This window comes from Panulirus ornatus, chromosome 1 (genome assembly GCF_036320965.1).
Source record: "Panulirus ornatus isolate Po-2019 chromosome 1, ASM3632096v1, whole genome shotgun sequence".
Lineage (NCBI taxonomy): Eukaryota > Metazoa > Arthropoda > Malacostraca > Decapoda > Palinuridae > Panulirus > Panulirus ornatus.
Window position 1 is genome coordinate 28,220,966 of NC_092224.1, and position 27,687 is coordinate 28,248,652.

At 46.4% G+C, this 27,687-nt stretch overlaps 1 protein-coding gene across 5 annotated transcripts in view; it reads left to right on the forward strand.

The window, feature by feature from the left end:
• Positions 1 to 27,687, forward strand: part of LOC139766419 (rho GTPase-activating protein 21-A-like) — an 842,055-nt gene that overhangs the window by 472,551 nt on the left and 341,817 nt on the right. For all 5 annotated transcript variants that reach the window (XM_071695368.1, XM_071695121.1, XM_071695281.1 and 2 more), the window contains one exon: positions 8,752 to 8,850. Coding sequence is in view for 4 of the 5 variants with exons in the window: in XM_071695121.1 (XP_071551222.1) it covers positions 8,752 to 8,850 (99 nt within the window). In the remaining variant the exon portion in view is untranslated. The remainder of the gene's footprint in view (positions 1 to 8,751; positions 8,851 to 27,687) is intronic.

Here is a 27,687-nt window from a genome sequence, read left to right on the forward strand (position 1 = left end):
AGCTTCACCTTCTCCCAGCATTATGAAGAAGCTGCCAAGAAAGCAGTTAAAGCAGCTGGGATGTTAGGATTTATTGAGAGAAGCCTTACATACAAAAGTAAAGGATGTGATATTGCCACAATATGCTCGTCTAGTTTAGACCCCCACCTGGGATATGGAATGCAGTTCAAGGCCCCTCACTGATGCAAGGATGTTCTTGAACTGGAAGCAGTGTACAGCGAAGAGCGATTGAATTGATTCCTTTCTTGCTTAACAAACCATGTTAGGAAAGACTGCGAGAATTAGGCTTGTCTCCCCTTAGCAAAAAAGACATCGAGGCAAATTAATAGAATGTCTTAAAATTCATGATGATCTGGATCATAAGAAATATATCTAAACCACCGACAGACATAACTGATGTGTCGAATAAGCTGCCAGAACGTGTTGTTCAGAGCGACACTTAACGTCTTCAGAATTAAACTTGATCACCACCTGTCACTCTCTGGTATTGTATAATTCATTTCATCCGTCATCATAAGGTGATAGTATTTATATGCTAGCTTCCCAGCCACCGATCTCTCTCTCTCTCTCTCTCTCTCTCTCTCTCTCTCTCTCTCTCTCTCTCTCTCTCTCTGGACATACTGCGGGAACATAATAATACTCATTAATCCGTGTCGCCTGCCTTTAACGGAGCAAGAAAGAATTATTGGATCATCTCTCCACATCGGGATGAGTAGAGAGAGAGACATGGTGAGTCGCGAGGCTGGAGCTCCAGTTTATCCTCGCCATTGTCTTCATAACGAAAAAGTAAAGGGATACATGTCTTTGGTGATGAGATGCACGAAATGTTCACGTTCGTTCTACCTTATGACTTTCCTATGAACATATCCTTCAGGCATGGGAGGGTAGATACCACAAAGAACTACGAACAGAGATGTGCCCTCGTTGTTCGAGCGGGTCCTCTCAGCCCAGAGGACAATGAACGTCTCTCGTACACCTTCCACCTCGGCTGAGCTACACAACAGGGTGTGGACCATGTGATGGCTCTTGGATTTAGTCCTGGATAGGTCCATTGGCTATGGCTTGGTAACCACGTTTGGTAGCAGAAGGAAAAGAGAAGGAAGGATGCAGTCGTCTGCTGACGTCAGTACTGCAAAGTAGTTCAGGAGGGCTGGCACAAGGCGATTGCGTGTATCGTCCCTTACTGTGCTGAGCGAGCGTCTTAGACGTCAACTCACAGTGTACGGCTTGTGAGGTCACGGTGACGTGCTTGTAGATACCACGTAGCCTGCTGGCTCGCTGGTCATGGGTTCTGCATTCGCATGCCCTGTGCCAGGTGTGGACGTGGCCCTGCGCCAGGTGTAGGAGTGGCCTGGTGCCAGGTGTGGGAGTAGCCTAGTGCCAGGTGTGGGAGTGGTTTTGTGCCAGGTGTGGGAGTGGCTTTGTGCCAGGTGTGGAAGTGGCTTTGTGCCAGGTGTGGGAGTGGCTTTGTGCCAGGTATGGGTGTGGCTCTTTGCCAGGTGTAAGAGTGGGATAATGGTAGGTTTGGGAGTGGCTTTGCGCCAGGTGTGTGCGTGGCCCTCTGTCTGTAGTGTGGGTCACCCTGCGCCAGGTGTGGGCGTGGGTCTGTACCAGGTGGGGGAGCGCCAGTACCCAAGACGTCCATACTTGTTACTTGTGTTATTTAGCAGAATTTTATTCTGCCAATGTGTGGTTATCGTCTCCTGGAGGGGTGTACCTCCCTCCTCCTGAACATGGGCGGGGCACCTTTCACTTGACGTGGTAATAACGTTGTGGTTCCTGTCCCTTGGTCCTTTTAGGTGTTTTACTTGACGTGCGGAGGTGTCGGTTGACGTAGGCTACAGAGTTTTTAGGATTCTTGGACCTGGAACCATTGTACTTGGCGTGGGTTCTGCATCGTTGTACTTGTCGTGGAGATGGAACTAGTTGATGTGGGTTCTGGGTTGTATCGCTTGTTTGTGGGCATGGAGCTAGCGTACTTGGCGTGGGTGTCTGTCCCATGTCATTTGTGTGGGCACGGAGTTAGTGTCCCTGGCGTTTATATGTAGTCATTTCACCGAGGTGCGCTCCCAGCTGTTCACCCTGTGAGGGGGTAGAGCAATGGCTGGCGTGGGTAGGTATTCAGAAGTTTACGGGGGTCGTGAAGTTCTTTCACATGGAATTGAGTGAGACGCACCTGTTGCACTTGCAGACACAGCAGCCTTACCAAGGCGTGCAGCAGCTGTATTTCTCGGCGATGATTCGAACCTGTCATCCTTTGACGCTGGGCGTGCAGCAGTTGCATATGTTTTAGTTAGGGATAACAGAGTTTTCTGGGTATTAAATGTTTTACCTGTGATCCTTCAGGCCAGGGTGAATGTCATGGGTCCCACTTACCGACGATAAAGTATTTGTGTTGTCAACAGGACTGGAGTTTACTCTTTCATTCTCCTTTTTCGGTTCAAAATATGCCTTCCCTGTGGGACGTTAAGTATAGGTAGTTTATGGGAGGGGACTTGGCATAATATATACCTACGGACGAGGTATACCCTATCTGTATACACCTTTGTTCCTGGTGTGGCTAGAGTTGCTGGACGTGTTGAGGCGGAGGGAGGTCGCATGGCGTGGGAGGCGTTGATAGGACGTTATGGTCACTTATGAGTGGTTGTTGGGAAGGTTGGTAGTAGGGGAGGGGGGGGTGAGGAACAGCAGTCATCATGAATCATGAACAACCTATGCTTGTTCTCTCCCTTCGTGGTCAGTTGTATGTGGATGGCTGGGGGTTTAATGTAGCCAAGTCTTTGTAGGTCCCCGTTGCACTCATTCTCACGAGTGACCCTGTGGCAATCAGCTTATTTATATCTTTGTTCCATAAATGTACGAATTGGGTTCATTTTGAAACGTGGGGTCTTCATGTAGACTTATGGACCCTGGAGAAATATGAGGATTCCACTGTATGGCTGGAATCCTTGGAATTTCTTGATTGCAACTCATATAGTTCCTGGACCTGCCACCCCATCCTCATGAAGGCTTGGAACCCTCGTGACGTTCCAGGACCTCCAGCAAGCTCTGGAACTCTCTTGAAAAGTTATGGTTTCTGTGAAGGCATAGGACTCTTATGATGGCTGCGAAGCGATTCCAAGACACAAGGCTGACCATGAATGAAGCCTTGGGACCACAGTCATTATTGGTGGAGGTTACCGTAAAGGCTTGACACCATAAAGACTTGAGAATAACATGAAAGCTTTGGAATACCATAGAGGCATCAGATGACTGCAAAAGCCTAGGACTGAAGACCTTGTGAAGGCCTGGGATCCTCTTCAAGGCGAAGAGACCTCATGAAGACATGGGACCTCCGGAAGGTTTTTGTATCGTTTTGAAAGTCTGTTATCATCATTAAGTTCTCGGACCAAAATGAGGTCTTGAGAAGCCCCTGTGAATCCTTAGAATGACTACTAGAGCCTAGTATCCAAGTGGAGGGCTGGGACATTCGTGAGAAGACTGTACCATATCGAAGTCCTGGAACTATTGGGACACTTAAGAAGCTTACGATTCCTTTGAAAGCCTTGAACCCACGTGAAAGCTGGAACTCTCTGAAGATCGGAGACCACTGTGTCAATCGAGAGGCCCTTGAAGAGGCCTAGAACACCACCTTGAACATGTGGGACCACTGTAAAGTCCTGGAACCCTCGAAGATCTGGGACCCCAGTATGAAACACCTTTGGAGTTTTGAGAAAAAATGTGAAGACCTGGATCTTCCATGAAGACCCCAGAACTACCGTAAAGACCTGCAACGATATGAAAGCCAGCAAACCGTGTAAAGTGGCCTGAGACCACGGTGAGAGCCAGGGAAACACCCTGCATATGTGTGTGACTGTTTTCTAGGGCAGGGAGGAGAGGCTCACGTGCGCTCATGCTTCACCCGAGCAAACGAGGATACGGTTGGAAAAAATCGGTCCCGCCTTGCCTGAGAAGCTGTAACCCTTCACCTTGCCAGCTGCTGTTTATTTTCATGAGTGTGTGTGCTAGTGCTTGGGCGTGGGAGTTGGCTTAGTTGGGGAGGAGGAGGAGGAGGGGTAGTGAGGAGTGGTAGAACTTGGAGGTGGTTCTAGCATCGATTTCTAGTTATGGAAGCGTAGGAGAGTTAGGTGTAGTCTGTAAGGAAAGTAGGAGTCTTGGGAGGAATAGATAAGTGCAATATATATATATATATATATATATATATATATATATATATATATATATATATATATATATATATATATATATATATATATATGCAGGAACACCACTAGGAAAGAAAACATGAAAATCCTGAGCGCCCTCGTGTAGTATGTAACTAGTCCTCTGATGTGGTAATACACGAAAGACATAGAAAGGCCGAATTCGCTTACATCCACAGCTGTCATGTGACCTTTCCATGGTTTACCTCGGTCGCTTCACACCCCCTGGTTCAGTCCGTTGACAGCACGTCGACCGCTGTATACCACATTGTTCCAATTCACTAATCCCGTGCACGCCTCTCACCCTCCTGCATTTCAGGCCCCGATATATATATATATATATATATATATATATATATATATATATATATATATATATATATATATATATATATATATATATGTGTGTGTGTGTGTGTGTGTGTATTCGTAATGGCCATTCTCTTGAGAACCTCATATCTTTGAATGGTTGTTCAGTTGACGTATTGCATAAGTGTTACACCAGGGTGTCTGAATCCACATAGTATTGCTTTTAATGATTACCCTTCCACTTGATCCTTCGTACAGCGTTCTGGCAGACCGCTTGACCGACGGTTACAGAACTTGTAGACGACTTGTGGGCCACTGGTTGCATACCCTGAGACGATGATGATAATGTATGATCATGTTGACGTATTCCTAATCTCGGTGTCGAGACCTGGTTTACGTGACTGGATGGTGTCTGGTGACTCACTGTTGCTCAACTGATACGCAACTAGACATGGAGTTCCGGCGGCCATCTTGGATGATCTGGTTTTGACCCATAGTGTTATTGTTCGCCAGCGTTGAACCGTTAGGGCGGTGGATCGGCGTTTTCCAACGGTACCCCGATGATGAAAAGTCGCTCCGGGGGGAAACAATATGAAGGCCATCGACTTGGCGTGTGCTGTTGGGTTTCGCAAAACATCGGAGTTTTAAAGGCGAAAGCGTCTGTGCTTACGTCATCCGACGTGCCACAGCCAGAATTTTTGTGGTTCCGAAGTCGAGAATTTTTTGTTACTAAAGATTTTGAAAAAAAAAAATGAGTAAGTTTTGCATGCGATAACTTTTGATTGCAGCTATAATTATTATTATTATTATTATTATTATTATTATTATTATTATTATTATTATTATCATTATTATTATTATTATTATTAATTTGTTTTTGAATGGGGTTGTTATCGTTTGTCTTCATTCCTTAACGTAAAAAAAAGTAACTCAAAAAGAAAATGAACTCAATTGCTCAACCAACCTGCAGTGGGGAGGAAGGCCTGTGTGACACCTGGGTCCTGGACTTAACCGTTGGGGTGGAGGTGAGCCACAAAAACCCAACATACGTCAAATAAGCTAAGGCAAACGGTAAGGTAAGGTCAGATAACATCACATATTTAGATTCTGTAAAAGCGAGTTGATAAGCACAAATGCTCCGAGTAACTGAATGAAACGCTGGGTTACGCAACTTTGGTGTGTGACGCTCTGGTTCAAGCTACCTAAAGACACTGCCTCCTTCTGTTGATCCAGAAGATAGACAGAATCCTAAGGTGATTTATGCTGACCCTCCTTACCATTCTGGATAGATCTTTGTTTGATGTGCTCATGAAGTCATAGTAGACAAAATGTGCGGGTTAGAAACGGCTACGAAATGGAAATATTTTTGAACTTCCTGAAAACACAGAAGTTCGAGGCAGTGTGTAACGTGCGGTGAGTGTAGGCAAGTCATTAGTGTCCAGATTATTAACGAAGGTACTACGTATTGTCCAAGGCGTTGCTCCAGAGGGCCATACGGGATTACAAGATTAGCCAGTGTGTGTTTGTGGACGTGAGGGTGTTGTAGGATTCTGGCCATAGTGTCGAGTGTGAGGACATACTGTCACTGGGGTTTTTATAAACAAATGGACTCCCGTCGTGTATCGGTTAGCGTTCCTGACCGTGACGCATTCACGGGCCGCCCATGGTCGAGCGCATAGGTTCGAATCCTGGTTACGGCAGTCGATCCACAGCCATCCCAGCTCTTCATCCACCTCTAGGGGTTGGTCGATAAAATTTGTGAAGTTTCTTCCTTTTCCTTTCCCAGGTATTTCCATATTTGTTGATATGAATCTCAATTGTTTACCTTTCCCGCCCTAGTTTGATGGTTCTTTCTTGCTCAAGGTTATAGGACCGTACTTGCCGAAAGTCTGTTGACCTTAACAGGTACAGGATGGTGGACTTTATCTGTTCATTGCAGAAGAGCGAGTCAGTCTTCAGCACACACACACACACACACCAGATCGTGGCAGTTTTATCGAGGATCTGCATTTTATTATACATATGATCCCTGGTGCGTGTTTTCGTAGATTGCAAGAAGGACTTTCCTTCCTGAGTTGGCCACTGTTGATAAGGACTTGGTCGTCTCTGTGGGGACAAAGCTAGCTTGTTTATTGATATGTTGTGTGTCAGTGTTTCTATCACAGTGTTCGTCTTTTCCCTCCTCAGGAAGCTAGCAATAGGAACAAATGACTGGGCCATTGAGTAAAAATATCCTCGCTTGGCTGCATCTCATCTCCATTCTTTTGGGAAATAATGATACAGAATGGAGGGATGTTCAGCCAGACCCCCCTTCCTCCTCTCTCGCCCCTCTTGGTCGTCTCCTGCGACACACGAGAGATACGAGGGCAGGTGGTTGGGACATTGTGACATATCCACGAGATGTACGACAGCGTCTGCACCAGAAACAAGGCCAGGTATGTACCTGAAGTCTCTCGGGGGGCAAACGAAGGCATAAATTAAGCAATTGGCGCGCGAACATGGAGAGACATGACCGTGTACCTCCTGAAGCAGGGGGCGGAGGAAGTGAGTTCTTACATAGTAGCACTGCAGTGACTCGACTGTCACAACAGAGTGAATAAAAACAGACCAGCTACTGTAGGGGGGAGTTGAAGTGTTGTGAAGCGTGTCATCATGGGTTTTGCCTCCCTCGTCTTGAAGGTCGCAAATTGCTCTTTTGCCATCTCTGAGGAGGCAACGGTTTTTCTGTCGTGGTCGAGGAAGGTAAGGTCATCCGACGTAATTACTTCTGGCCCCAAACATTTCTCCTTCATGATGTAATGGCAGTGTGTGTGTCTGGTAATTAAATTTGTGTTCCTTCGCTCCCGTCATAACGGAGTGGTTGAAACTTGTCTCTGTTAAACACATGTTGTTTTCAGTAGCCCGCTGGGAGATGTGATTGATGTGGTTGTTGTTTTCACCCGACGTGGTTTCCTCACGTCTCGGTTGAGGGACACAGTAGATTGAGGCCTTTTTTGCTGCATATAAAACATTCTGTGTCCCACAGCACGACAGAATGACCCTTAGGCTTGGCCTTTGACCAGGGTTTTAAACCGTTTGAAGAGGCTCCTCATTGTTGTCATGTTACGAGAAGTTGGTTGGGTGGTCAGTTACCTCACCGTCAGTGCCGGGCCTTTGAGTGTAAAGTCTTTCATAATAGATCGAGTGAGCGAAAGGACCAGGAGGTGTCCTGGACGCAGCGGTTAGAGCGAGGTAGCAGGAAGCGGGGGCAGCTCTTGTGTTAATTATTCTAATTGGTGAGTGATGGTCATGAGCGGTCTCCTAATGAAGGGACGCAGGAGTTAATGAACATATTCTACTGAGTGATGAATAGCTTCGTGTCGGTATTTAACGAGAGGCACCTGTGATTGTCTGCTGCACCACTGGATGTGAGTAATTGTTTTTCTTCTTATGTTCCGAAACCGTGGCGTCTCTCCCCGTAGAGTTTTATCGTCTCCCGTGCATCGTCTGCCTCACCAGTGGCAACATTTGGCACCGCTGCTTGGTTCTTGGACTCATCGGTACGAAACTTGGTAGATGTCAACTCTAGTACGATACGCCTTGACTTATCCTCTCATGTTTGACGTTTGTGTTTTCATTTATTCTCTGTTTATCCAATCGTTGAAGGAGTAGAGCTGATTCTATACCTGTTTTTTTGATGGCGCTCTGCGTGGATGAGGAGCGATGATCGCCTCACAGAGAGATACATGGTGAAACGTAGTATGTTTTGTCTCGTAGTTGAGGTCGGAATCCCCGTTTAAGTGTCACGTTGGTGACGTCATTCACCCATCTTACTCCTTTGATGTCACGTGAGATTTTCATTTATTTTCGTGTCAGGAGTTGCCGCGTGACCTGGCTTAAAGAAGGAATGTATTAATTGCATCTCTGTGGCTTTACGAACAGGAGTGTTCAGTGCACGTCTGTGCCTGAGTGTCTCGTAGTTCGCCTCGTGTGTTGGGGTACGTGTGCCAGGCTCCAGCAGCAGCTGCAGTCGCAGCCGGGAGGGAACTAGATACCTCTGGATCTTGAGGCAGCTGTACGAGTCATTATCCAGGAGCTGATGAGTGCCGCCTCCTACCCTCAACCTTCCTCAATTAGCAACTTCACGCTTGGCATTCCCCAAGGCCTCCTCCGGCCGCCTCAGTACATAAAGTATAGAAGAAATGCTTGATACATTTCATCACAGTACATTTTTTGGTAAAAGTTTTTCCTCTCTTTCCAGACGTCAAGAGGCGGGCCGCGACTCATTACCATCACCAGGACTGACCAGGGCTTCGGCTTCACCCTCCGCCACTTCATCGTCTACCCACCAGAGTTATCGGTAAGTAGAAGCCCTGGCTAGCAGACGGACGAGGGACTTGATTAGTAGGTATGGTGGGGGTGATCTGGGCAGGACGGGAGCAGGGATCAATCTCTTGGGGGCATGGACCTGCCTCTGGGGGTGTGGCTCGTGGGTTCAGGATGGGCACGGGAAGGAGGGGGTAGTGTTAGGGTCCCAGCCTCCTAGGAGTGTTGCCGGTAGGAAGTAGTTGGAACGAGTTATGGGGGTCATGTCTTTCGGGGGATGGGCTCATTCTCCTGTTGCTTAGGATCCTAAACGAACAGGAAGCAGAGGTTAGTGTCTGGGGTCATAGCCCAGCATCCTGGGATGTTGCTAGGGGGGGTAGTGGACGGAACGGGAGCAAAGGGGGGTCAATCTCCTGTGGGGTATGACCCAATCTCCAAGGGGGTACGATGGTTGGGATCTTCGATGGATCGCACCGTTCCCACTTAGTTACCAGTAACGTACTTTACAAACTCAGTGCAAAGGGTTGTTCAAGAGCTGAAGATGTGCTAAAATGGCCATGGGATTGGGGAGAGGTTGACAAAGAGGATATATGTGTCAGAAGTGAAGGGAACAAGAAGAGGGTTTCCAAAGTAGAGATGGAAGGATGGAGTGAAAATGTATGATGTGTGTTAGAGCCTGAACATGCAGAAGGGTGAAAGGCATGCACAGGATTGAGTGAATTGGAGCGATGTGGTTTACAAGGGGCGACATACTGAACTGAACTAAGTAAACCAGAGTATATGAAACAGCCAGGGTCTGTGGGAGCTCGGTCGTGGTAACATCGGCCCACCTCACACACGATAGTCAGAGTATGGATGTGGGCGAGTGAGGGAGACCCTTCTTCGACCAGGTGTGTTTCTAGAATGTTGCTGTCTGTATTGCTGGTGTTTCGAATTGTGTGTTTCTGGAGAGTTGTGTCTAGGGTGTTGGTTTGTGTGTGTGTGTGTTCGTTGAGTGCTGTTTGTATTGCTGGGGTATTTTGCAGGTGTTGTCTATCGCTGGGTACGGGTGCGTGTATTTCTGTGTGCTCAGTGTATTACTGAAGTGTAAGTGTTTCTGTACTCCTAGGGTGTTGAAGGTGTGTATTTCCTTAGTGTTAATATGTAAACAGATGTTTACATTGCTAGTTTGTTGTTATGTAGGTTACTGGGACTGACATGTTTTCCTGAGGCCGTAGATGTGTGTTGCTGAGGTGGTCATTCATAGTTAGGAGAGCAGTGTATGATCGTCCTCTTGTGTCCCTGGCGATGTTTGGTAATGGACGAGGAGCACTACTTACCTGTGGCAGGCTGTGGTGTTCCTCCCGATGGCCAGCCTCCTGTGACGCCTGTAGGGCGAGTATGCTACTGTTGGTGCCTCCAATGTAGGGGAACAGGAGGAGCTCCCTGTAGTACATCACGTATATCGCCCGGGTTGGTAAGGTGGATTTGGGCTGAAGATTCGCCCAGGTCTTAGTCTGCCACTGGCCGCTCGTCTTTTGGCGTCCCGGTCCTCACCTTGACGCTCTCTGTGGTGGGTGGGTGTTGCTGTGTGGCCCCAGGTGTTGTTATGGCCAGGAGGAGGAGGGAGGAGGAGGAGGTAGTAGGAGGAGTGTTTCCCATCGGTGTTGAGGTGTGGGGCGGAGCGGCAGGTGGGGAGGGCGAACGGGTTTTCATTCATTGCTCCTGCTGGCTGGCCAGGAGAGAGATACTGTCTGGGAACCGCAGGTGCGGCACACCAGTGCGGTCTTGGGTCATGCCTACCACCGGCACCTGACGCGTGAGTGATGTTGTGGCGTCAGTACCAAGTGTGTGTGTGGACGTGTAGCCCGCAGGTGCTGACCACAGCCACCGTGGTTGTAACTCTTATGCTGACCACCGCTGACGTGTGTGTGTGTGTGTGTGTGTGTGTGTGTGTGTGTGTGTGTGTGTGTGTGTGTGTGTGTGTGTGTGTGTGTGTGTGTGTGTGTGTGTGTGTGTGTAATCACTCGTTTGTATGTTAAGGGAAGAAAGTTTTGCATTTGTGTTGCCACCGTCTCTTAACCTTCTGTACATGTACCATTTGTTTATTTTTATGTGTGAACAGACACCGCAGCTTAAAGCATGTATCCATGTATCGATTAGCTCCATCGGGAGGTTAAACACCTAAGTTGGGTGAGGGCCGATTGCCGCGCCCAGGGCTCGAACCCTGACGGGCGCGTGCGTGAATCACGGTCATCAACTGTAACTCCTACACAAAGCGAGCCCGTGATGGTGTGTGAGTGTGCTTACCTTTTTGCCCTGTACGAGGAGTGAGTTTTACACTCTCGGGGCCCCCCAGCTCATGAACATTAAGTATTATCATACAACTTGTATGCTGCCTGTGTGAACCATTTCCTCCATCATGCTGTTCCATTCGTCCACTACTCTTTGACTCTCAAGTACTTCGCTATATCTCTTTTTTTTTAACGTTTCTTAATTTCAAGTTATATCCTCAGATTTTATCCCTACATCTCTCGAAGAACTGCTCACTGTCCACATCATCGATCTGTTTTAAGAACTTGTGGGATATGGTCAGGTCACCCCCTCACTTTTTCCCTCCAAGTTAGACAAATTTAAAGCGTGTAGCTTTTCCCAGTAACTCAGATCTCTTAATTCTAGCACCATCTTTATTGCCCTCCTCTGCACCTTCTCAATGAGCTCTTTGGGCTTCTTCGGTTCGGTGACCAGACTTGAGAAGCATCGTCTAGTTTCGTCCATATGTAGGATATGAACAGCTTGCTAACTATTTCCTTGTTCATTCACTTGAAAGCTGTTGTCATCTTAGAGTACCATATGTCTCCAGTAGTATTCTCCTTATGTGGGACTCTGGCGACAGGTTAGGGATGTTGTCAACTTCCGTGTATTTCGCATTCACAGAATCCTAAAGCTAATTTCCCGCTAGATAATGATTATGATTGTGTGTTTGTTGAGGACGGCAGATGTGTGTGTGTGTGTGTGTGTGTGTGTGTGTGTGTGTGTGTGTGTGTGACGACCATGACTGACGTGTGCGTGCGACCGAGGCACAAGCTTGGCACAGGGGCCGCTGGGTCAACCGAATCTTCAATGGTAAACCGGCACCATGAATCATGACGTGTGGTGGCTGGGGCTCCGGGGGTGGCAAGGTCACCCTCCGCGTTCCCCCGCCACACACACACACACACACACACACACACACACACACACACACACACACACACACACACACCCTGGTGGCGGAGGGAAATAACTGTTGCGCCTCACACTCTTAGTGATGGTGGTGGTGGCGGGGATGATGATTTGGAGTTCCCAGCGAGGTGTTGGTGAGACCAGTGTTGGGGGTAATGAGGCTGCTGGTGGTGGTAGAGCTTGGGGTGCCCGCTGGCGGTGATGACGCCGGCAACAGGGATGACGTGGGTGTGTGGCGAATGGTTGACGGCGGGGAAAACACTGGCTCATGACTTTGGCGGGGGCTTGATATGGGTGGTGGGGGATCTACAATGAGGAGGGGTTTGAGTGGTGATGGTATAGGGATGCTTGGGCATTCTTGCCGCTCCTGGCTCGTCCATGGGTCAGGGAGAACCACGTGGCTGCTCGTGGCATGCCCTCCCTCCTCCCCCGCTCCACCACAGTCCTCACGACTTCTGATTCAGAGACGGAAATTGATTCTATGTTCATGACTCTCTAACGTTATGTGAAGACTTCATGAGAGATGTTGAACAGAGTTAAGTGGAGTGTTAAAAATTACGTAGAACAGTAGTAGATTTACAGTTTACAGACAGGTGGGTCTCGCTATATTGTAGTGGATACGATGAAATCAAGTGTTTGAGCGCAATATGCCACACGGGGCGCCACAATCCTCACTCAACAAGCTTCAGGTATCGAAGAAGCGGACAGTCGCTGTCACATACCCACGGATCAAGTCTTACCACTTTCCAGGCTCCAGCGTGGGGACGTCTTCAACTCCTTCCCCATGAAGGGAATGACGAAATCCTAGCCACCAGATTCATACCCCAGGTTACGGAACACCATAACACTAAAGGAATGGCCTCGGCCTTGAAGAACAGAACAAAACCTGCAGTTACTCTCGGGAACATGTGGAAGGCCGAATTGTTTTTCATTTTTTTTTTTTTCTCTTTTTACGGGAATGGCGAAACGTTCTGTGATGATACCTTCCAAGGACTCCTGCGTGGTGGTGCGCCCACCTGGCTCGAGAAAGAGCGTTGTGAGATAATGGATCAGTAGGAATATTGACAAGGGAAAAACACGGTAGAAGGCTTGGTGCCTCACCATTCACATGGCAGGTCATCCTCCATAGTGCACTCAAAGAGCTTGCCAGAGTGAGTGGAAAACTTTCCCTGTGTGTTGAGGGAGGGGGAAAGGAAGGGGAGGCACCATTTGCATACCACGTGATAATAACATCAACATCCGGTGGCCAAGGTTGTCCAGCTCATTACCGGCCGGTATAAGAAGCATAATGGGCCAGCTGGTGCACTCCCTCAAGATCGTAACTCGATAATTCCATCCCTACCTCAGCCTCGCACCTGCACGGGCTCGTGGACCGATGATAACCTCCCCCTCCCTGCTGGAGCCCAGCACGAGGAATTGGTTCTGTAAACTTCATACTGTGTGTGTGTGTATATGTTCTTAACGCTACCTCGCTAATGCGGGAAATGGCAAATAGTTTGAAAGAAGAAAAAAAAAAAAAAAAATATATATATATATATATATATATATATATATATATATATATTCTTTCTTTCTTTCAAACTATTCGCCATTTCCCGCATTAGCGAGGTAGCGTTAAGAACAGAGGACTGGGCCTTTGAGGGAATACCCTCACCTGGCCCAATCTTCTGTTCCTTCTTTTGGAAAATTGAAAAAAAAACCGAGAGGGGAGGATTTCCAGCCCCCCGCTCCCTCCCCTTTTAGTCGCCTTCTACGACACGCAGGGAATACGTGGGAAGTATTCTTAATCCCCTATCCCCAGGGATAATATATATATATATATATATATATATATATATATATATATATATATATATATATATATATATATATATATATATATAGATCGATAGATAGATAGATAGATAGATAGATGTAGATATAGATATCGGAATTAGTTTGATTTCATCACAGTTTATTGGATTAGAGACTTTGTTTTATATTTCACTTGAGAACAGTGTCGTAGCTATTTTTGTGTCCAGTAAAAGATATGAAAACGTTGGAACATTTCAACTAAGTTAGACTTTTAGTTGAAGAGTCATGTGGCTGGGATGTAAAACCCTCCATCATAAACATGAACATTAGAACTATATGCAGTGCAGGACAAACAACAATAGACCATTGGATGTAGAATAGATGTAACAAACGGTTTCGTCTTCAGTCATAATACAGATTGATGTTGACCCTTGTGTATAGCAGGTGTGACAGTGATTTCATTTAACGCGATAGAGTCATTAATGTAATGTAATCTTTTATAACGGTTTATCCCGAGAAGGGAGGAGGGAGGCAAAGACGACAACCCGAGACCGTGTGTGTGTGTGTGTGTGTTCGAACGGTTACACGACTTGTACGAAACGCAGCTTCGTATCATTTTCTGTTAACTGGCGACTGGTCATAACTCGCACACTCGAATTTTACTGATTTGTTTTCTTGTTGTTATGACATCTCTATTATGTTATAGGAATATTATGTATATTTATCTAATTGTGATATTATTATTTTACGAATATATTTTATGATTTCTGCTGAACCTGTCATCTCATTTCAAAGTGCCCTGGAGTTTGTTGATGTATCAACGATGTTATTACTTTCCTGTAGTAATTTCATAACTTCATCAGACTTAATGTTCCCCAGTGAGTCCGTTTCTCATCTCAACCGCATGTTTTGGGTTTCTTCCGTGTGCATCAGACATTTGTATCTCTCTAAGTTTAACCTAGCTATTATGTCTGCACCAGACACCCGGACACGAACCTCACAGTTTAAGTGAGATAAAGAATGGACGTGGTTAAAGGTTGGATTTTATCAGTTCCATCGTTTATATATATATATATATATATATATATATATATATATATATATATATATATATATATATATATATATATATATATATATACACACATTCGAATCATGCATTTTATTCCTTTGTATTATACGCCTTTGAAAAACGTGCCACTGCTTTCACAAGCTCATCTGATGGTATTACCTGTGGGTGAACTTTTACCACATCTGCCTCTCAGAGGTCCAATTTTGCACAGCTTGCCCTGTGTGTCGTCCCAGTACTTGCTGATACTTTGTGTATCAGTGATCTATCCTTAAAACATGCGTGCAAATACTGACTCGAGGCTTAAGTACAAATGATTCGATCTCCTAGACTTGATACTGTGTCTAGGGTTGGGAATGTTGTGAGGAGCCAGACAGTCATCTTTTTTTTCCTGTTGACGCGGTAGATACGTCGTTGTGGTCATCAGGTGTGAGTTCTGTTGAGGTAGTCACATTGAGGCAAGGTCTCCGACACACTTCCGCACTACTCAGTGACAAGGCCGGACTCCGCCTTGTAGTCTATGTCCGATATATTTTCTTCGTTCCATCCGAAGCGAAGGGGAGTCGATACGCCTCTCCACCATGTTGGTTTCACTGGATGATTTGTTTGTTCGATGGACGAAACTGCTCCGCCTCTTCTTACGTCGTTCCTCAGGGATGGTCTGTAGTGTTTCATTGTTGTCTTGGTGTAAGTAGGAGGAACAGGATGGGAGTCAGCAGTGTTCCCTGTGGGAATGTCCTTAAGATCTGATTTCGTCTTATGTCACAATCTGTCATTAGTCTGTCAGAAACAGAAGGGCCATTGATCATCATCACCAGGCATTCTCCATGCTCGCGTCTTCTGAGGTGTGACTCCTTGATCACATCTTTGACACGTTGAATGACTGTGCAGAACATATACGTTTACATTATTTTCAAGGGGTTGTAAGACACCGTCGGATTCAGTGGAACAGTTCTAAGAGACTTGAATGTTCATAGATTGTGCGGGGATCTTGAGCGACTGAGAGCTAGCCCATGGACTCTGGTCGAGCGCCAGACCCTCAGACCACATATTTTTACGAAAATGAATAAAACCATTTCCACGGGCACTGCATATCCTCTGGAAAGCAACGCCTGGACTTTGGTATGACCTCAGTTTAAAACTGGCTCTCATGACCTCACTTCATGACAGAGGAAGCAAAACAGGTCCCAAAGAGGAAACGAAACAGGTCGCTAGTCTGATTAATAACACTGCCATTGCACGTCATAGCGATTTTCGAGAGTCTTCAGATACGAGTTGAATGACATCATGAAATGAAAGAATCTAACGTAGGGCGACATTATTTCAGAGCGGGGAGGTCATTGCCTCTCAGTTACTTGATCACTATCGAACTTTGCGGAATTCTTGGACAAATATGACCTCGGCGTGATAAAGTTGCACTCTTCGTAAGATGAGAAATAACAGGAAACGTAGTAAGATGGATACATCTTATCTAATACATGAACAACACATTGTTGTAAATCAGGCAGTTCCCGGAGCGTCCAAGTTAAGAAGGTGTTTCCAAAGGAATTGCGTTCACACCTCGGCTGTTTCTCATTCTGGTATGTGACGGAGACACAAACACACGATCAAATATCCCATCCTTCGCAGATGATACCGGAAAAAGTATGTAAATCCTACCAGTAGATAACTAAGAAATAAGAAAATAGACATAATTCAAGTCGTCCGATGGGCCACTTGAATTGCTTTTAAATGAACAGTTTCAGCTACTTCGTTATGGGATAGAAGATACAATAATCCCGGACAGAAACGTACACACCATCATATCTCGGGAGGGCAGTGTAAAAGATCCGAAATGGTAATTTCTGATGACCTTGTCTTCAGGGTACATACGCTTAACATCTCCAGACTAGAATATTGATGTGTTCGTATATCATCTCCCTGGGCAGGCGAAATAGTTCCGTTGAAAAAAAAAAAAAAAGTGTACAGAGATCTTTCGCAGCCTCATTGACACCTTTTAAAAGCCTGAATTAATAGGAACCAATTTTATTTGTTTTTATTTTTGGATCTAGTAGGTGAGTGTACCATATAAAAGACTGTAAGGTTTTTTAAGGGGTTCAACTCAATTATGTATGGTAGTATAATCTATAGGGCACTAAGATATGCCGGAACCCCTTTGTGGCCTCTATACACCTCCTACGCTACGCATGGCCCACACTGTGAACTAGCCACTTTTATTGGCTAAACTCATTTAGCTAACTTTGGCCTAAGGGCCGCGGCCTCCACCAAACAGCCTGACAGAGCAGTGGAGCAACGCGGCAGCTTGGGGTTAGAAGACCTCCGAAACCATTGTAAGGTATACGTAAGGTAAGGTCAGGTCCCAGACCTCCGAAACCATCGTTAGGTAAGGTGAAGTAAGTTCCCAGACCGAAGTTCGTGTAGAAGACCTCCGAGACCATCGTAAAGTTATGGGTAAGGTAAGGAAAGGTCCCAGACCTCCGGAATCATCTTGAGGTATACGTAAGGTTAGCCAAGGTCCCACAGACCCAGCTGTGGAAGGACTTCCGAAACGTTCTCGAGGTGTTGGTTGTAGTGGCTGTTTGCTCATACATAGCCAACACAACACTTGCCTCATGTGCTTATTCTTACATCGGCTCCCCAAGTTAGCGGACGTGCACCTGGCCCTGTAGGGCCGTGAGCAGGGTTAGGTTTTTTTTGTTACAGTGGATCTCGCGCGTGTCGGCTGCTGGTTGGCCGGCTCTTAAGAGACAGGCACAAAAACTTCGGCTTTGGACGATTGTGGCTGGCAGTGCTAGGCTAGGTAGTGTGGTCACCGCGGCTAAATTAAGGTAAACGGAAATCTCGTTTTTTTTTTTTTCTTTTTTTTTGCCGGTAATGTTTCTTAGCTTTCATCATGTTGTGTGGCGCCCCGACGATGCTGGTGGCTGGCTGCGATGGTTGCCATGTCGGTGATCCCTCCGTTGGCTAGAGATCTGCTGCTGCTCCAGCCAGCTGTACGAGATAATACTGCTGGTGACAGGTATATACATCCATTTTACCGTGGGATGTTAATAGTTGGATACGGTTAGCTTAGCGATAAAGACTTGTGGATTTGTGGGTTGAGATATCGATTGGTTCACATCGTCGCATTTGTAAGTTGACAGTTTTCATTAGGGATCTTTGATTCTATGACTGACGGCTCTACTTCTGGACTCTTTGGAACGTAGACGTGAGAGTTACACACGAAAAATGCTAGAAGGTCTGGCACCTAACTTGCATACAGTGATAATACCTTACGGGAATGACAGGATGGGGATTATATCCTCTGAAGACTAGAGATGCAGGAGGAAACATGAGGGAAAACTCCATGACTATATCAGGCACGTGCCCACGTCTGTTTAACCTACCACCAACAAAGTGAACACCGTGAGAAGACCTCCACGTCTGTTTAACCTACCACCAACAAACACTATGAACACCGTGAGAAGACCTTTAGACTTTAGTAAATAAGTAGACACTTTCCTCTAAGAGTCTAAGCTTTACCAGACTTTAACAGAACGCGATTGACACATAATTGCCTCATCAAACAGCGTGGTGGACCTATAGGGATAGAAGACAACTTTAGTGTGTGTGTGTGTGTGTGTGTGTGTGTGTGTGTATTAGTGACGTAATATCAGTGGAAGACCTTCCAATCATCGCCGACGTAGCACCATCGCCACAAGCATCTCGTCACCTTCATTCCCTGCTTCATCACTTTCCTCCTTTTCTTTTTCTTGTTCTTCCTCCTCCTCCTCCTCCTTCTTCTCCTCCTCCTCCTCCTCCTCCTCCTCCTCCTCCTCCTCCTCCTCCTCTTCCTCCTCCTCCTCCTCCTCCTCCTCAAGGAAAACTTGTTTTGTTAGGAATGCCTTAGATACAAAAGTTGCGTTTTACAGCACATAGTAACTCCATGGATTAGCGCTTTTTCTTTTATCAATGTAAACATTCTTTTTTAAACGATTCTCTCCTATAAGGAGTTGTTGACAGTGTGGTGACGATGGCCAGTACTGAGCTGCTGCGGTCTGCCGCCTCATCAAACACTGCTGAAGAGTTTTATATTTCTGTTTACGACACGAAGGTGTGGACGTCGAGAAGTACCTTGTAGAAAATTTTATATATATGTATATATTCATACTTTGTCGCTGTCTCCCGCGTTAGCGAGGTAGCGCAAGGAAACAAACGAAAGAATGGCCCAACCCACACACATACACATGTATATACATAAACGCCCACACACGCACATATACATACCTATACATTTCAACGTATACATACATACATGTACATGCGCAGACATACACGTATATACACATGTACATATTCATACTTGCTGCCTTCATCCATTCCCGTCGTGTGTAGATGAGATTTTAGTACATATTCTGGTATCATCTGCAGTTGATATCAGTCTGGGACATGTGTTTCCATGTGTTCCCCATACATGACTGAGGAACAACACAGAATGCAAGTATGTATCAATGGAGTAGCGGTATTTTTTTACTCCGTTAGCCTCAAAAAGTCCCTGGTTCCCAACGTATGTAGGTTGTTTTTATTAGGATATTGAATATCTAGCTTCCCAATTGACTAAGTTACTCTTTAACGCTACATATCTATTTTTTTTTTTTTTTTTTTTGGCGCTACGGGATGGTATTTTGTCTTTTTTTTTTTAATATCTGTAAATGTCATCAGCATTTTATATTCGTTCACCGCCACATGTACCAGGTGAATCCACCCCTGTACACCTTTACCAACACACACACACACACACACACTAGGTGAACCACAGTCTCCTGCCTTGCTCAGCACGCCTTTGAGCAACAGTGGCTAGCGTGGACCCCGGATTTAGTCACTCGTTAGCTCATACAACATGAGGATCCTTCCGTTGTGGCTACAGTTATCTCACCATAGACCCCTCAGGTTCTCTGTTATCTGTCCTTCCCATGTATTCTCCTTCAAGCAAATGAACTCGTCATAGACCATCGGGTCTTCTGTCTCCCAGCAGATATCCTCATCATGGACTACCAGCTCTCCTGTCCTTCCCATGCTCCCACTTTACCTCAGCAGAAGACCTCATCATAGACCATCGCCGTTATTTCTCGTTCTTATGTACCCCTCTCGTAGTCTCATTAACATGCTACAGGTGTTTAGAATGCTTTATACACCCGTGAATGGTGTGGGATTGCATGACTTTCATGGAAAAATGTTGTATAATGTTCGGTGTAGCCACCACTGTTAGGCTTCGCCCTGCCTCGAGCGTAACTTAACACAAGTCGTTAAAATTTGCTGATATTCGCAGTTCCTTTATCTATCGCTGATGTGCTGGGTTAGGTTAGAGTTTACAATCAAGAGTCTTATCTTTTGTCATCAAGGATCGTATGGTCATGCGCAGGAGGTTTGGGATTTGCCAGTTGTTAGCCGAGATACCGGGACAAATCAAATTAGCGGACCAGCAGTGGAAGAAAATGTAAGGTTTAGATCAAGTCTCGTTTTCTTCTGAGACAGTGAAACATCGTACGGCTGGACGGGGGATGGTTGGAGGGCGAACTGACCTTTGACCCTTAAGGTGAGTTCAGCACCTTGAACATTGTGATGCGCTTGGATGACATTTGTTTTTTTTTCTTCTTTCACTTCTCTCACGAAATGTGCGGCAACATTGTTTTTCAAGTATTTCATGAATTTGTGCTTCACCTTTGTTTTCCATTGCTAACATGAATGTGCGACGAATATATATATATTTTTTCCGTGTCTTTCACAGCATTTACAGCAAATGTCCCGAAATTTGCGTCTCTCAAGGATCATACCCGACTTCCTTTTGGCAAGTATGCTTGTACGTGGAAATTACGGGACTTATCACTTAATATCTTTCAAATTATATGAAAATGAAATTACTCTGCCACTGAAATTTTGAACGTTTCCACCACATTAAGAGCCGTGAACATCCTGCTGGGGGGGTCTGAGTTCACGATGTGGCTTTTCTAGATTTCAGGTCTTGAAATTTGAGTTAGATTTTTCCCAAGATATTTTTAGATACAGTGAGTGTGGATAATGTACACAAAATATCATGTGCTGTACAGTGCTTGTAAGGAGGGAAATTCTGTTACTTGTTTATGATTTTGTTGTGGTTGTTGTTGGAAATAACAAAAAACTATGTATCGTGAAATGTTTTGGACATATGGATAGAATGAGGGAAGACGGAGAGGATCTACGTGTCAGAACTGGAAGGAACCATAAGGAAGGGGAAGACCCGGGGTAGAGATGGAAGAAGGTGTGGGAGGTGAAAGAGGCTTTGGGGTTCCGGGGCCGAAACTTTCAGGAGGGTGAGAGGCGTGGACGCGTTAGAGTCAGTTGGAGCGATATAGTATGTGTGCGGTAAGGAAGGGGAAGACCCTGGGTAGAGATGGAAGAAGGTGTGGGAGGTGAAAGAGGCTTTGGGGTTCCGGGGCCGAAACTCTCAGGAGGGTGAGAGGCGTGGACGCGTTAGAGTCAGTTGGAGCGATATAGTATGTGTAGGGGTCGACGTACTGTCAGTGGGCTGAACCAGGGCATATGAAGCAGCCAGGTGAAATTACGGAAAGGTCTGTGAGGCTTTGCCTTGGATGGTGTGCTCTCGTGACGGTGAATTATACATGAAAGCGTGAGCAGGGGAAACCTCTGCTTTGTGCGACTGTAGCGCTACCTCACTAAAACGGGAAACTGTGAGAAAATTTGAAATTATATACCTAACTGTGACATGGCACGTTTTAAAAGACAGGTTCTTAACTTCCTCCAAAATTCATAACTGCTTTTCCTTTCTTCCTCTGTCCCCTTTCTGACTCTAATAGCTTCACTCATTTTGTTTCCTGTGGGGCGGGATGGCGCCGGGAATGGAATGAAGGCAAGCAAGTATGAATATGTACATGTGTATATGAGTGAATGGGTCGTTCTTCGTCTGTTTCCCGGCGCCACCTCGCTGACGCGGGAAACGGCGATCAAGTGTAATAAGAAAATATATTTTTTTCTCACACATATTCGCCATATCCCGCGATAGCGAGGTAGCATTAAGAACAGAGGACTGAGCCTTAAAGGAAATATCCTCACTTGGCCACCTCTGTTCCCTCTTTTGGAAAATTAAAAATGGGAGGGGAGGAGTTTCAGCCCTCCTCCCCTTTTAGTCACCTTCTACGACACGCAGGGAATACGTCATTTCATGTGTGGCGGGGTGGCGACGGGATGGATGAAGGTAGCAAGTATGAATATGTACATGTGTATATATGTATATGTCTGTGTATGTATATGTATGTATACGTTGAAATGTATGGGTATGTATATGTGCGTGTGTGGGCGTTTATGTACATACATGTGTAAGTGGGTGGGTTGGGTCATTCTTTCGTTTGTTTCCTTGCGCTAACGTGGGAGACAGCGACAAAGTATAATAATGATAATAATAATAGAAATATATATATATATATATATATATATATATATATATATATATATATATATATATATATATATATATATATATATATTCCTATGAGTCCACAGGGAAAATGAAACACGAAAAGTTCCCAAGTGCACTTTCGTGTAATAATCACATCATCAGGGGAGACACAAGAGAGAAATATAAGTCAGTTGATATACATCGAAGAGACGAAGCTAGGACGCCATTTGGTAAACATCGTGATTGTCCATATACATAGAGAGAGAGAGAGAGAGAGAGAGAGAGAGAGAGAGAGAGAGAGAGAGAGAGAGAGAGAGAGAGAGTGACATTATTTGCTTATGCGTAATTGCCGTTTCTGTGTTAGAGGGGTAGCATCAGGAAGAAACGAACATTAGCCTCATTTGCTAGCACGGCCACTCTCTGCCTGTCATGTATAATGCACCGAAACCGGAGCCCACCATCCACAGCCAAGCCCCACACTTACTCCACTTCAACCCATTAGCACCTCTCTCTCTCTCTCTCTCTCTCTCTCTCTCTCTCTCTCTCTCTCTCTCTCTCTCTCTCTCTCTCTCTCCACCTGCTCTGTAAACCGCATCGGTCCAGTTTATGTCATCCAGTGGGCGCCTACTGCCATCCTGTATGTTCAGGATCCTATATTTGTATATTCTCGAAGCTTCTTTTCACTCTATCCTTCCATCTTTCTTCTTGGTCTCCACCTTGTGAGCGCTCCCACCTTCGCTCATCCTCTTCATATCCCTCGAACAGTCATTGCCGCACACCTCGGCCAGCCCTCTCAGTTAGACCGCGCTCACCACACCACACCACAGCACGCCACACTACAACCACACCTTACTTTTTTTTGCACGTTCATCCCCGCCTCACGCCACATATACAACCACACCTTTCTTCTTACACACGGTCATCCCGCCTCACGCCACATATCGTCATGAGACATTTCGTTTTTGCATACGGTAGTTTCATAGTGAATTGTATGAAAAAAAAGCTATAGACTTGATGTAACAAATTATAGTTATCTTGCCCACTGGGTCTGACGACTTCTGTCGTCCTTTTTGCGCTACCCGCTCACAGGGTGAAGTTGGCTGGCACATTAAACCAAACCGCTCTTACCAGCCACTTAGATCCACCTTTCACCTTCCCATGTCACTTTATTGTTCCCACTGTATGATCTGTTCATTTGCCACCACCTGCTTTATGCCCTTCACCCACACTATAACAGGAAGAGGTTGTATATACATAGGTAAAGTGTTCTTAAACCTTCGTGTTTCCTTTTAAATGATTTCTTAACCCATTGTAACATTATGGTTGTGATGACTAAATGAGAAGTATGATGATAAGATTTTTATTTTTGAGGCAAACTTATGATTTTCCCGGTATATTACGCTTTAGGCGCAGTAAGTGAACCGTTTTCTGTAAAAGTGCCGTTGAGGAAGTTGGTTTTAGCATCAAAGAAAACTGAACGTTATACCGTTTGAAATTTTCATTCACTCAACTCATTGCACACACACACACACACACACACACACACACACACACACGTGAATTAGCTAGGTCAAAGTCAGTAATCCAAAGGTTGTGTGACTGAGTATGTGAGGTGAGTAGGTGCGGGATGCGACTGGCCAACGAGTCGCACCTCGGGAGCAGGTGGGGTCGCCTTGACCGGCTGGTGCTGGGCGGGTTGTGCGTGCGACAGGTTGCTGCCTGAATCATATCCTGATCCTGGAAGAATACCGGGGTCGCTGCCTAGGGAGAGTAACTGTTTGGTGTAAACGCTGCTCCTCGGGTGGGACTAGGCTCTGTGTGTGTGTGTGTAGTCGTAAAGGTTACTGGAGAACTCTAATGTATAACTTACCGCTGGGAAGACATTTCAACCACGTGAATGTTTCATAAATGCCACCTCTTCCCAGGGCGTACGTGTGTGTGTGTGTGTGTGTGTGTGTGTGTGTGTGTGTGTGTGACGGGGAGGGAGGGAGGGTCTGGAAGTGGGGTATGTGTGTAGTGGAGTCTGGTGCGTCTGCGGCAGTGTAGTGGGCCTGGAAGAAGAGCATTACCAGCAGCAGCAGCTGGTGATGAGCGTGAAAGAGCGGTGTGTGCAGCTGGCGTTCTTTTCCCCCCTCCCCTCCCCCCCACCACAGCCCCGGCTGTATATAGCCCCTACTTGACCTGGATCAGCAGCATAAAAGGGCGGGAGGGTGCAAGCGTGGGCGTCGCTACATTAGTTACTGGCTTCTGGCCGGTGTCAGCCGCGCCACCCACCGCCACCAACACCTCCCCCCCAACGTTTATACCCACGCCAGGTTTGTATATACTCGTGTTTACGTGGAAACATATGTGTGTAGGAGCAGCTGGGACGTGGCTACTTCTACCATGTACTGCTTCACCGTACACAGGTTTACACGGGTGTCGTCCGCTTCACAATATAGCTGTCTGGCTATATCTCTGACGCCCGTTTCCTCGGGGAGCTTCCAACAAGGGGGCGACCACTGCAAGAGAGTCTCCACTTATCCCTGTCCTTACATGCCTCCCTCGCATTCCACGCATTCTTCCTCCATTTTATCTCCCTCCGGTAATTCTTCCACTCTATTTCCCCATGTCCCAGGTGGTCTTCCTCTCATGCCAACCCCTTTAATTGTGCTAGTATACACTCTCCTTGTAAACTTGCCCAGTCTTGCATTCTTTCCGTACGGCCAAACCACCTCAAGAGTATTTACGTTTCAACCACTCTACCACTCCACAATTCATTCCCTGTGCCATAACCAAGTTTCTCATACACCCCCTCTTTACTTTCTACGTTCCATCTTGTCATGCCACATTCTCCTCTCAAATAGCTCATTTCCACAGCCTGGATTTTTGACCACTGTGAGTTATTCCATGTTCATGTTCCAGCTGCATATGTCAGGGTCGGTAGGACTATGCTGTCCCTTAATCCTCTCTTCTTCCGTACTTACACCTCTACCCTTCATTTTTCTGTTTAAGGGACCCAGTGACTCTTCTACCCTATACTGCTCTCTCCCTTTCTTCTCCTTCCATATCACCACACTTACCCAAGACAGCTCCTAAATACTCAAATTACTTCACACCTGCCAGTTTTTCTCCCCCCATACACTTTCTTCTCTCACTCTATTTAATTTTATTCGTATTGACGTTCAGTCGCTTACGCTTACACACATTAACTCCTTCCCATCACCCTCAGCAAACAACACAGTATCATCCGCAAACAGCCATCGTCCCTCACCATCACAGTTCTCAACGCAGCGTAAATAGAACTTTTGACAAAAAGAAATGACGTAAGATTTGAATATATCATGGAGGAGAGGGAATGTCGCCTAGAAATAATGATTGGTTTGATGACCTGAACTTCAGCGAGCACAACCAACCTTCCTTCGTCTGTTTGAATGACTATCTGGGGATGAATTTTACGGAGCCGTAAGACAAGGGAAAGGAAAACTAATGATGTCGTTTTTCAAGAAATTAGATATTCTCAGGACTCGGATACTGTTGTGCGCTGACATCTCTCAGGGCGGAGGGAATCTCAGGAAGTGTGAAAATATTTTTCACGACCCGCACTGAGGCCGTTGTCTCTGGACCGCAGACGGGAGAGGTGCCTCACTGAGGCCGTTGTCTCTAGACAGCAAACGGGAGAGGTGCCTCACTGATTTGCACTTGGAAGATATCGGAAGGAACTGTACCTAACGTTCACTAAATTATTATTCCCTATAGTTACAAGAGGCTTCGGAGACTGTAACTCAAAGCTCCTGAACTTGACAGGTGAATTACAGTAATACTGATACGTTATTTACAGTCATTAGATGTAATTTATAGTTCCCAGTGTAAGAAATTTATGAAGAATAGTACCTACGAAGAGCGATAAACTACACCAGGGTTTGATGGATGCGTAGGCATACGAGCGGAGGCCACCAACTTCCTGACTTATAAAACGAGCAACAGGGAAACTCGTTCCCTAGATCGAGCTGTTGGGGTTAGATAAACCCCCACGTCCATCTGAAGGTGTTGGAAGGAAAGATAAGGTCTCAAGACCTAACTACAGTGGGAGAAGACCTCCGAAACCATCATAAGGTTTACGTAGGGTAAATTAAGAAGGTGTCAAACCGATCTGTGGGGATAGAAGACCTCCGAAACCATCGCCACCTCCTCGTGGGTGAGTGTTGCACAGGTGGACTGATTACAGCGTTGTTGGGTCACCAGTTGAGGAAGGGGGCGTGGGTCGGTTGAGCCTGGGGACTTTGGCACCATTCATCCCCCCCGCTGCCATTTCCCCCCAACCCTCATAAGCACCAGACTCCAGCCAGACGTGTGGGGTAGTAGTGTACCCACTCGTAATTCAGTCTGATGGTCTGTATCCTATATTCATTTGTCCTACCACACACCACAACATCGCAGCTTCTTGTAATTCTCCTGTAGATGCACCAGTCAGGTGGGCCGATCATTGGCCTCTTACGTTCTTCCCTTCGGTCACCACCCCAGCCACGCTATCTCGCCCTCATCTTGTAATGAAGGCCACATCATAATCCGGTTTGAGCGAGGGTGCTGGGGCTGGGTAGGAGACGAGATGCGTTTCAGTCGGACACCACGTGTTTAGCGTGCCACCTGGTAGTGGGGACACACACACACACACACACACACACACACGCCTCCCGAGCATTGACATAAACATGGGTCAGGCCAGGTCATTAGCAGTGAGGGTGGATGGAGGCCAGCCTGGCCCAGCCCAGCACAGCCCGGCCCGGCTTGGCCTGGCCCGGCCCGGCCCGGCCCGGCCCGCCTGGCGTGTGGTGCTGCAGCGCCGCGCCTCACCACTCATTCACTGCTCAACACCCACACCCCCAGTGGCGAGGACGCAGCTCTCACACTGCATAAATCACCCTCGCTCACTTTCATGTCTCTTGTAGACTTGGACACCCTCACCAGAACGCACGCAGGCATGTACATATGTACGCTCATGGGATGCACACACACACACACACACACACACACACACACACACACGCGAACAAAGTCTGTTTTCTGTCGAGGGAGTTCGTGGAAATCTCATTTCCAGGAAGAACGTTCACGTCCTCAGTACGATGCATGATGACTGGCACACGTTGGACGGCCGGTTGACGGTAGTGAAGATCAACCTTATCGCTAGCACGACGGTGTGACCCTCGAGCACGACCCCTGAGGACGACGGCACGACCACTAGGAGGGAGGGGGGGGGGGGTGGTCTCCTAGGGGGTAGTAGGTGGGAGGGTTGAGGGAGTTATGGTACGTCATTAACCCACACTATGGGGCATGGCGCAGCACACCACAACTCTCAGGGTGTACGCTGGCTGGCCCATCGTCTGTGCCATTAT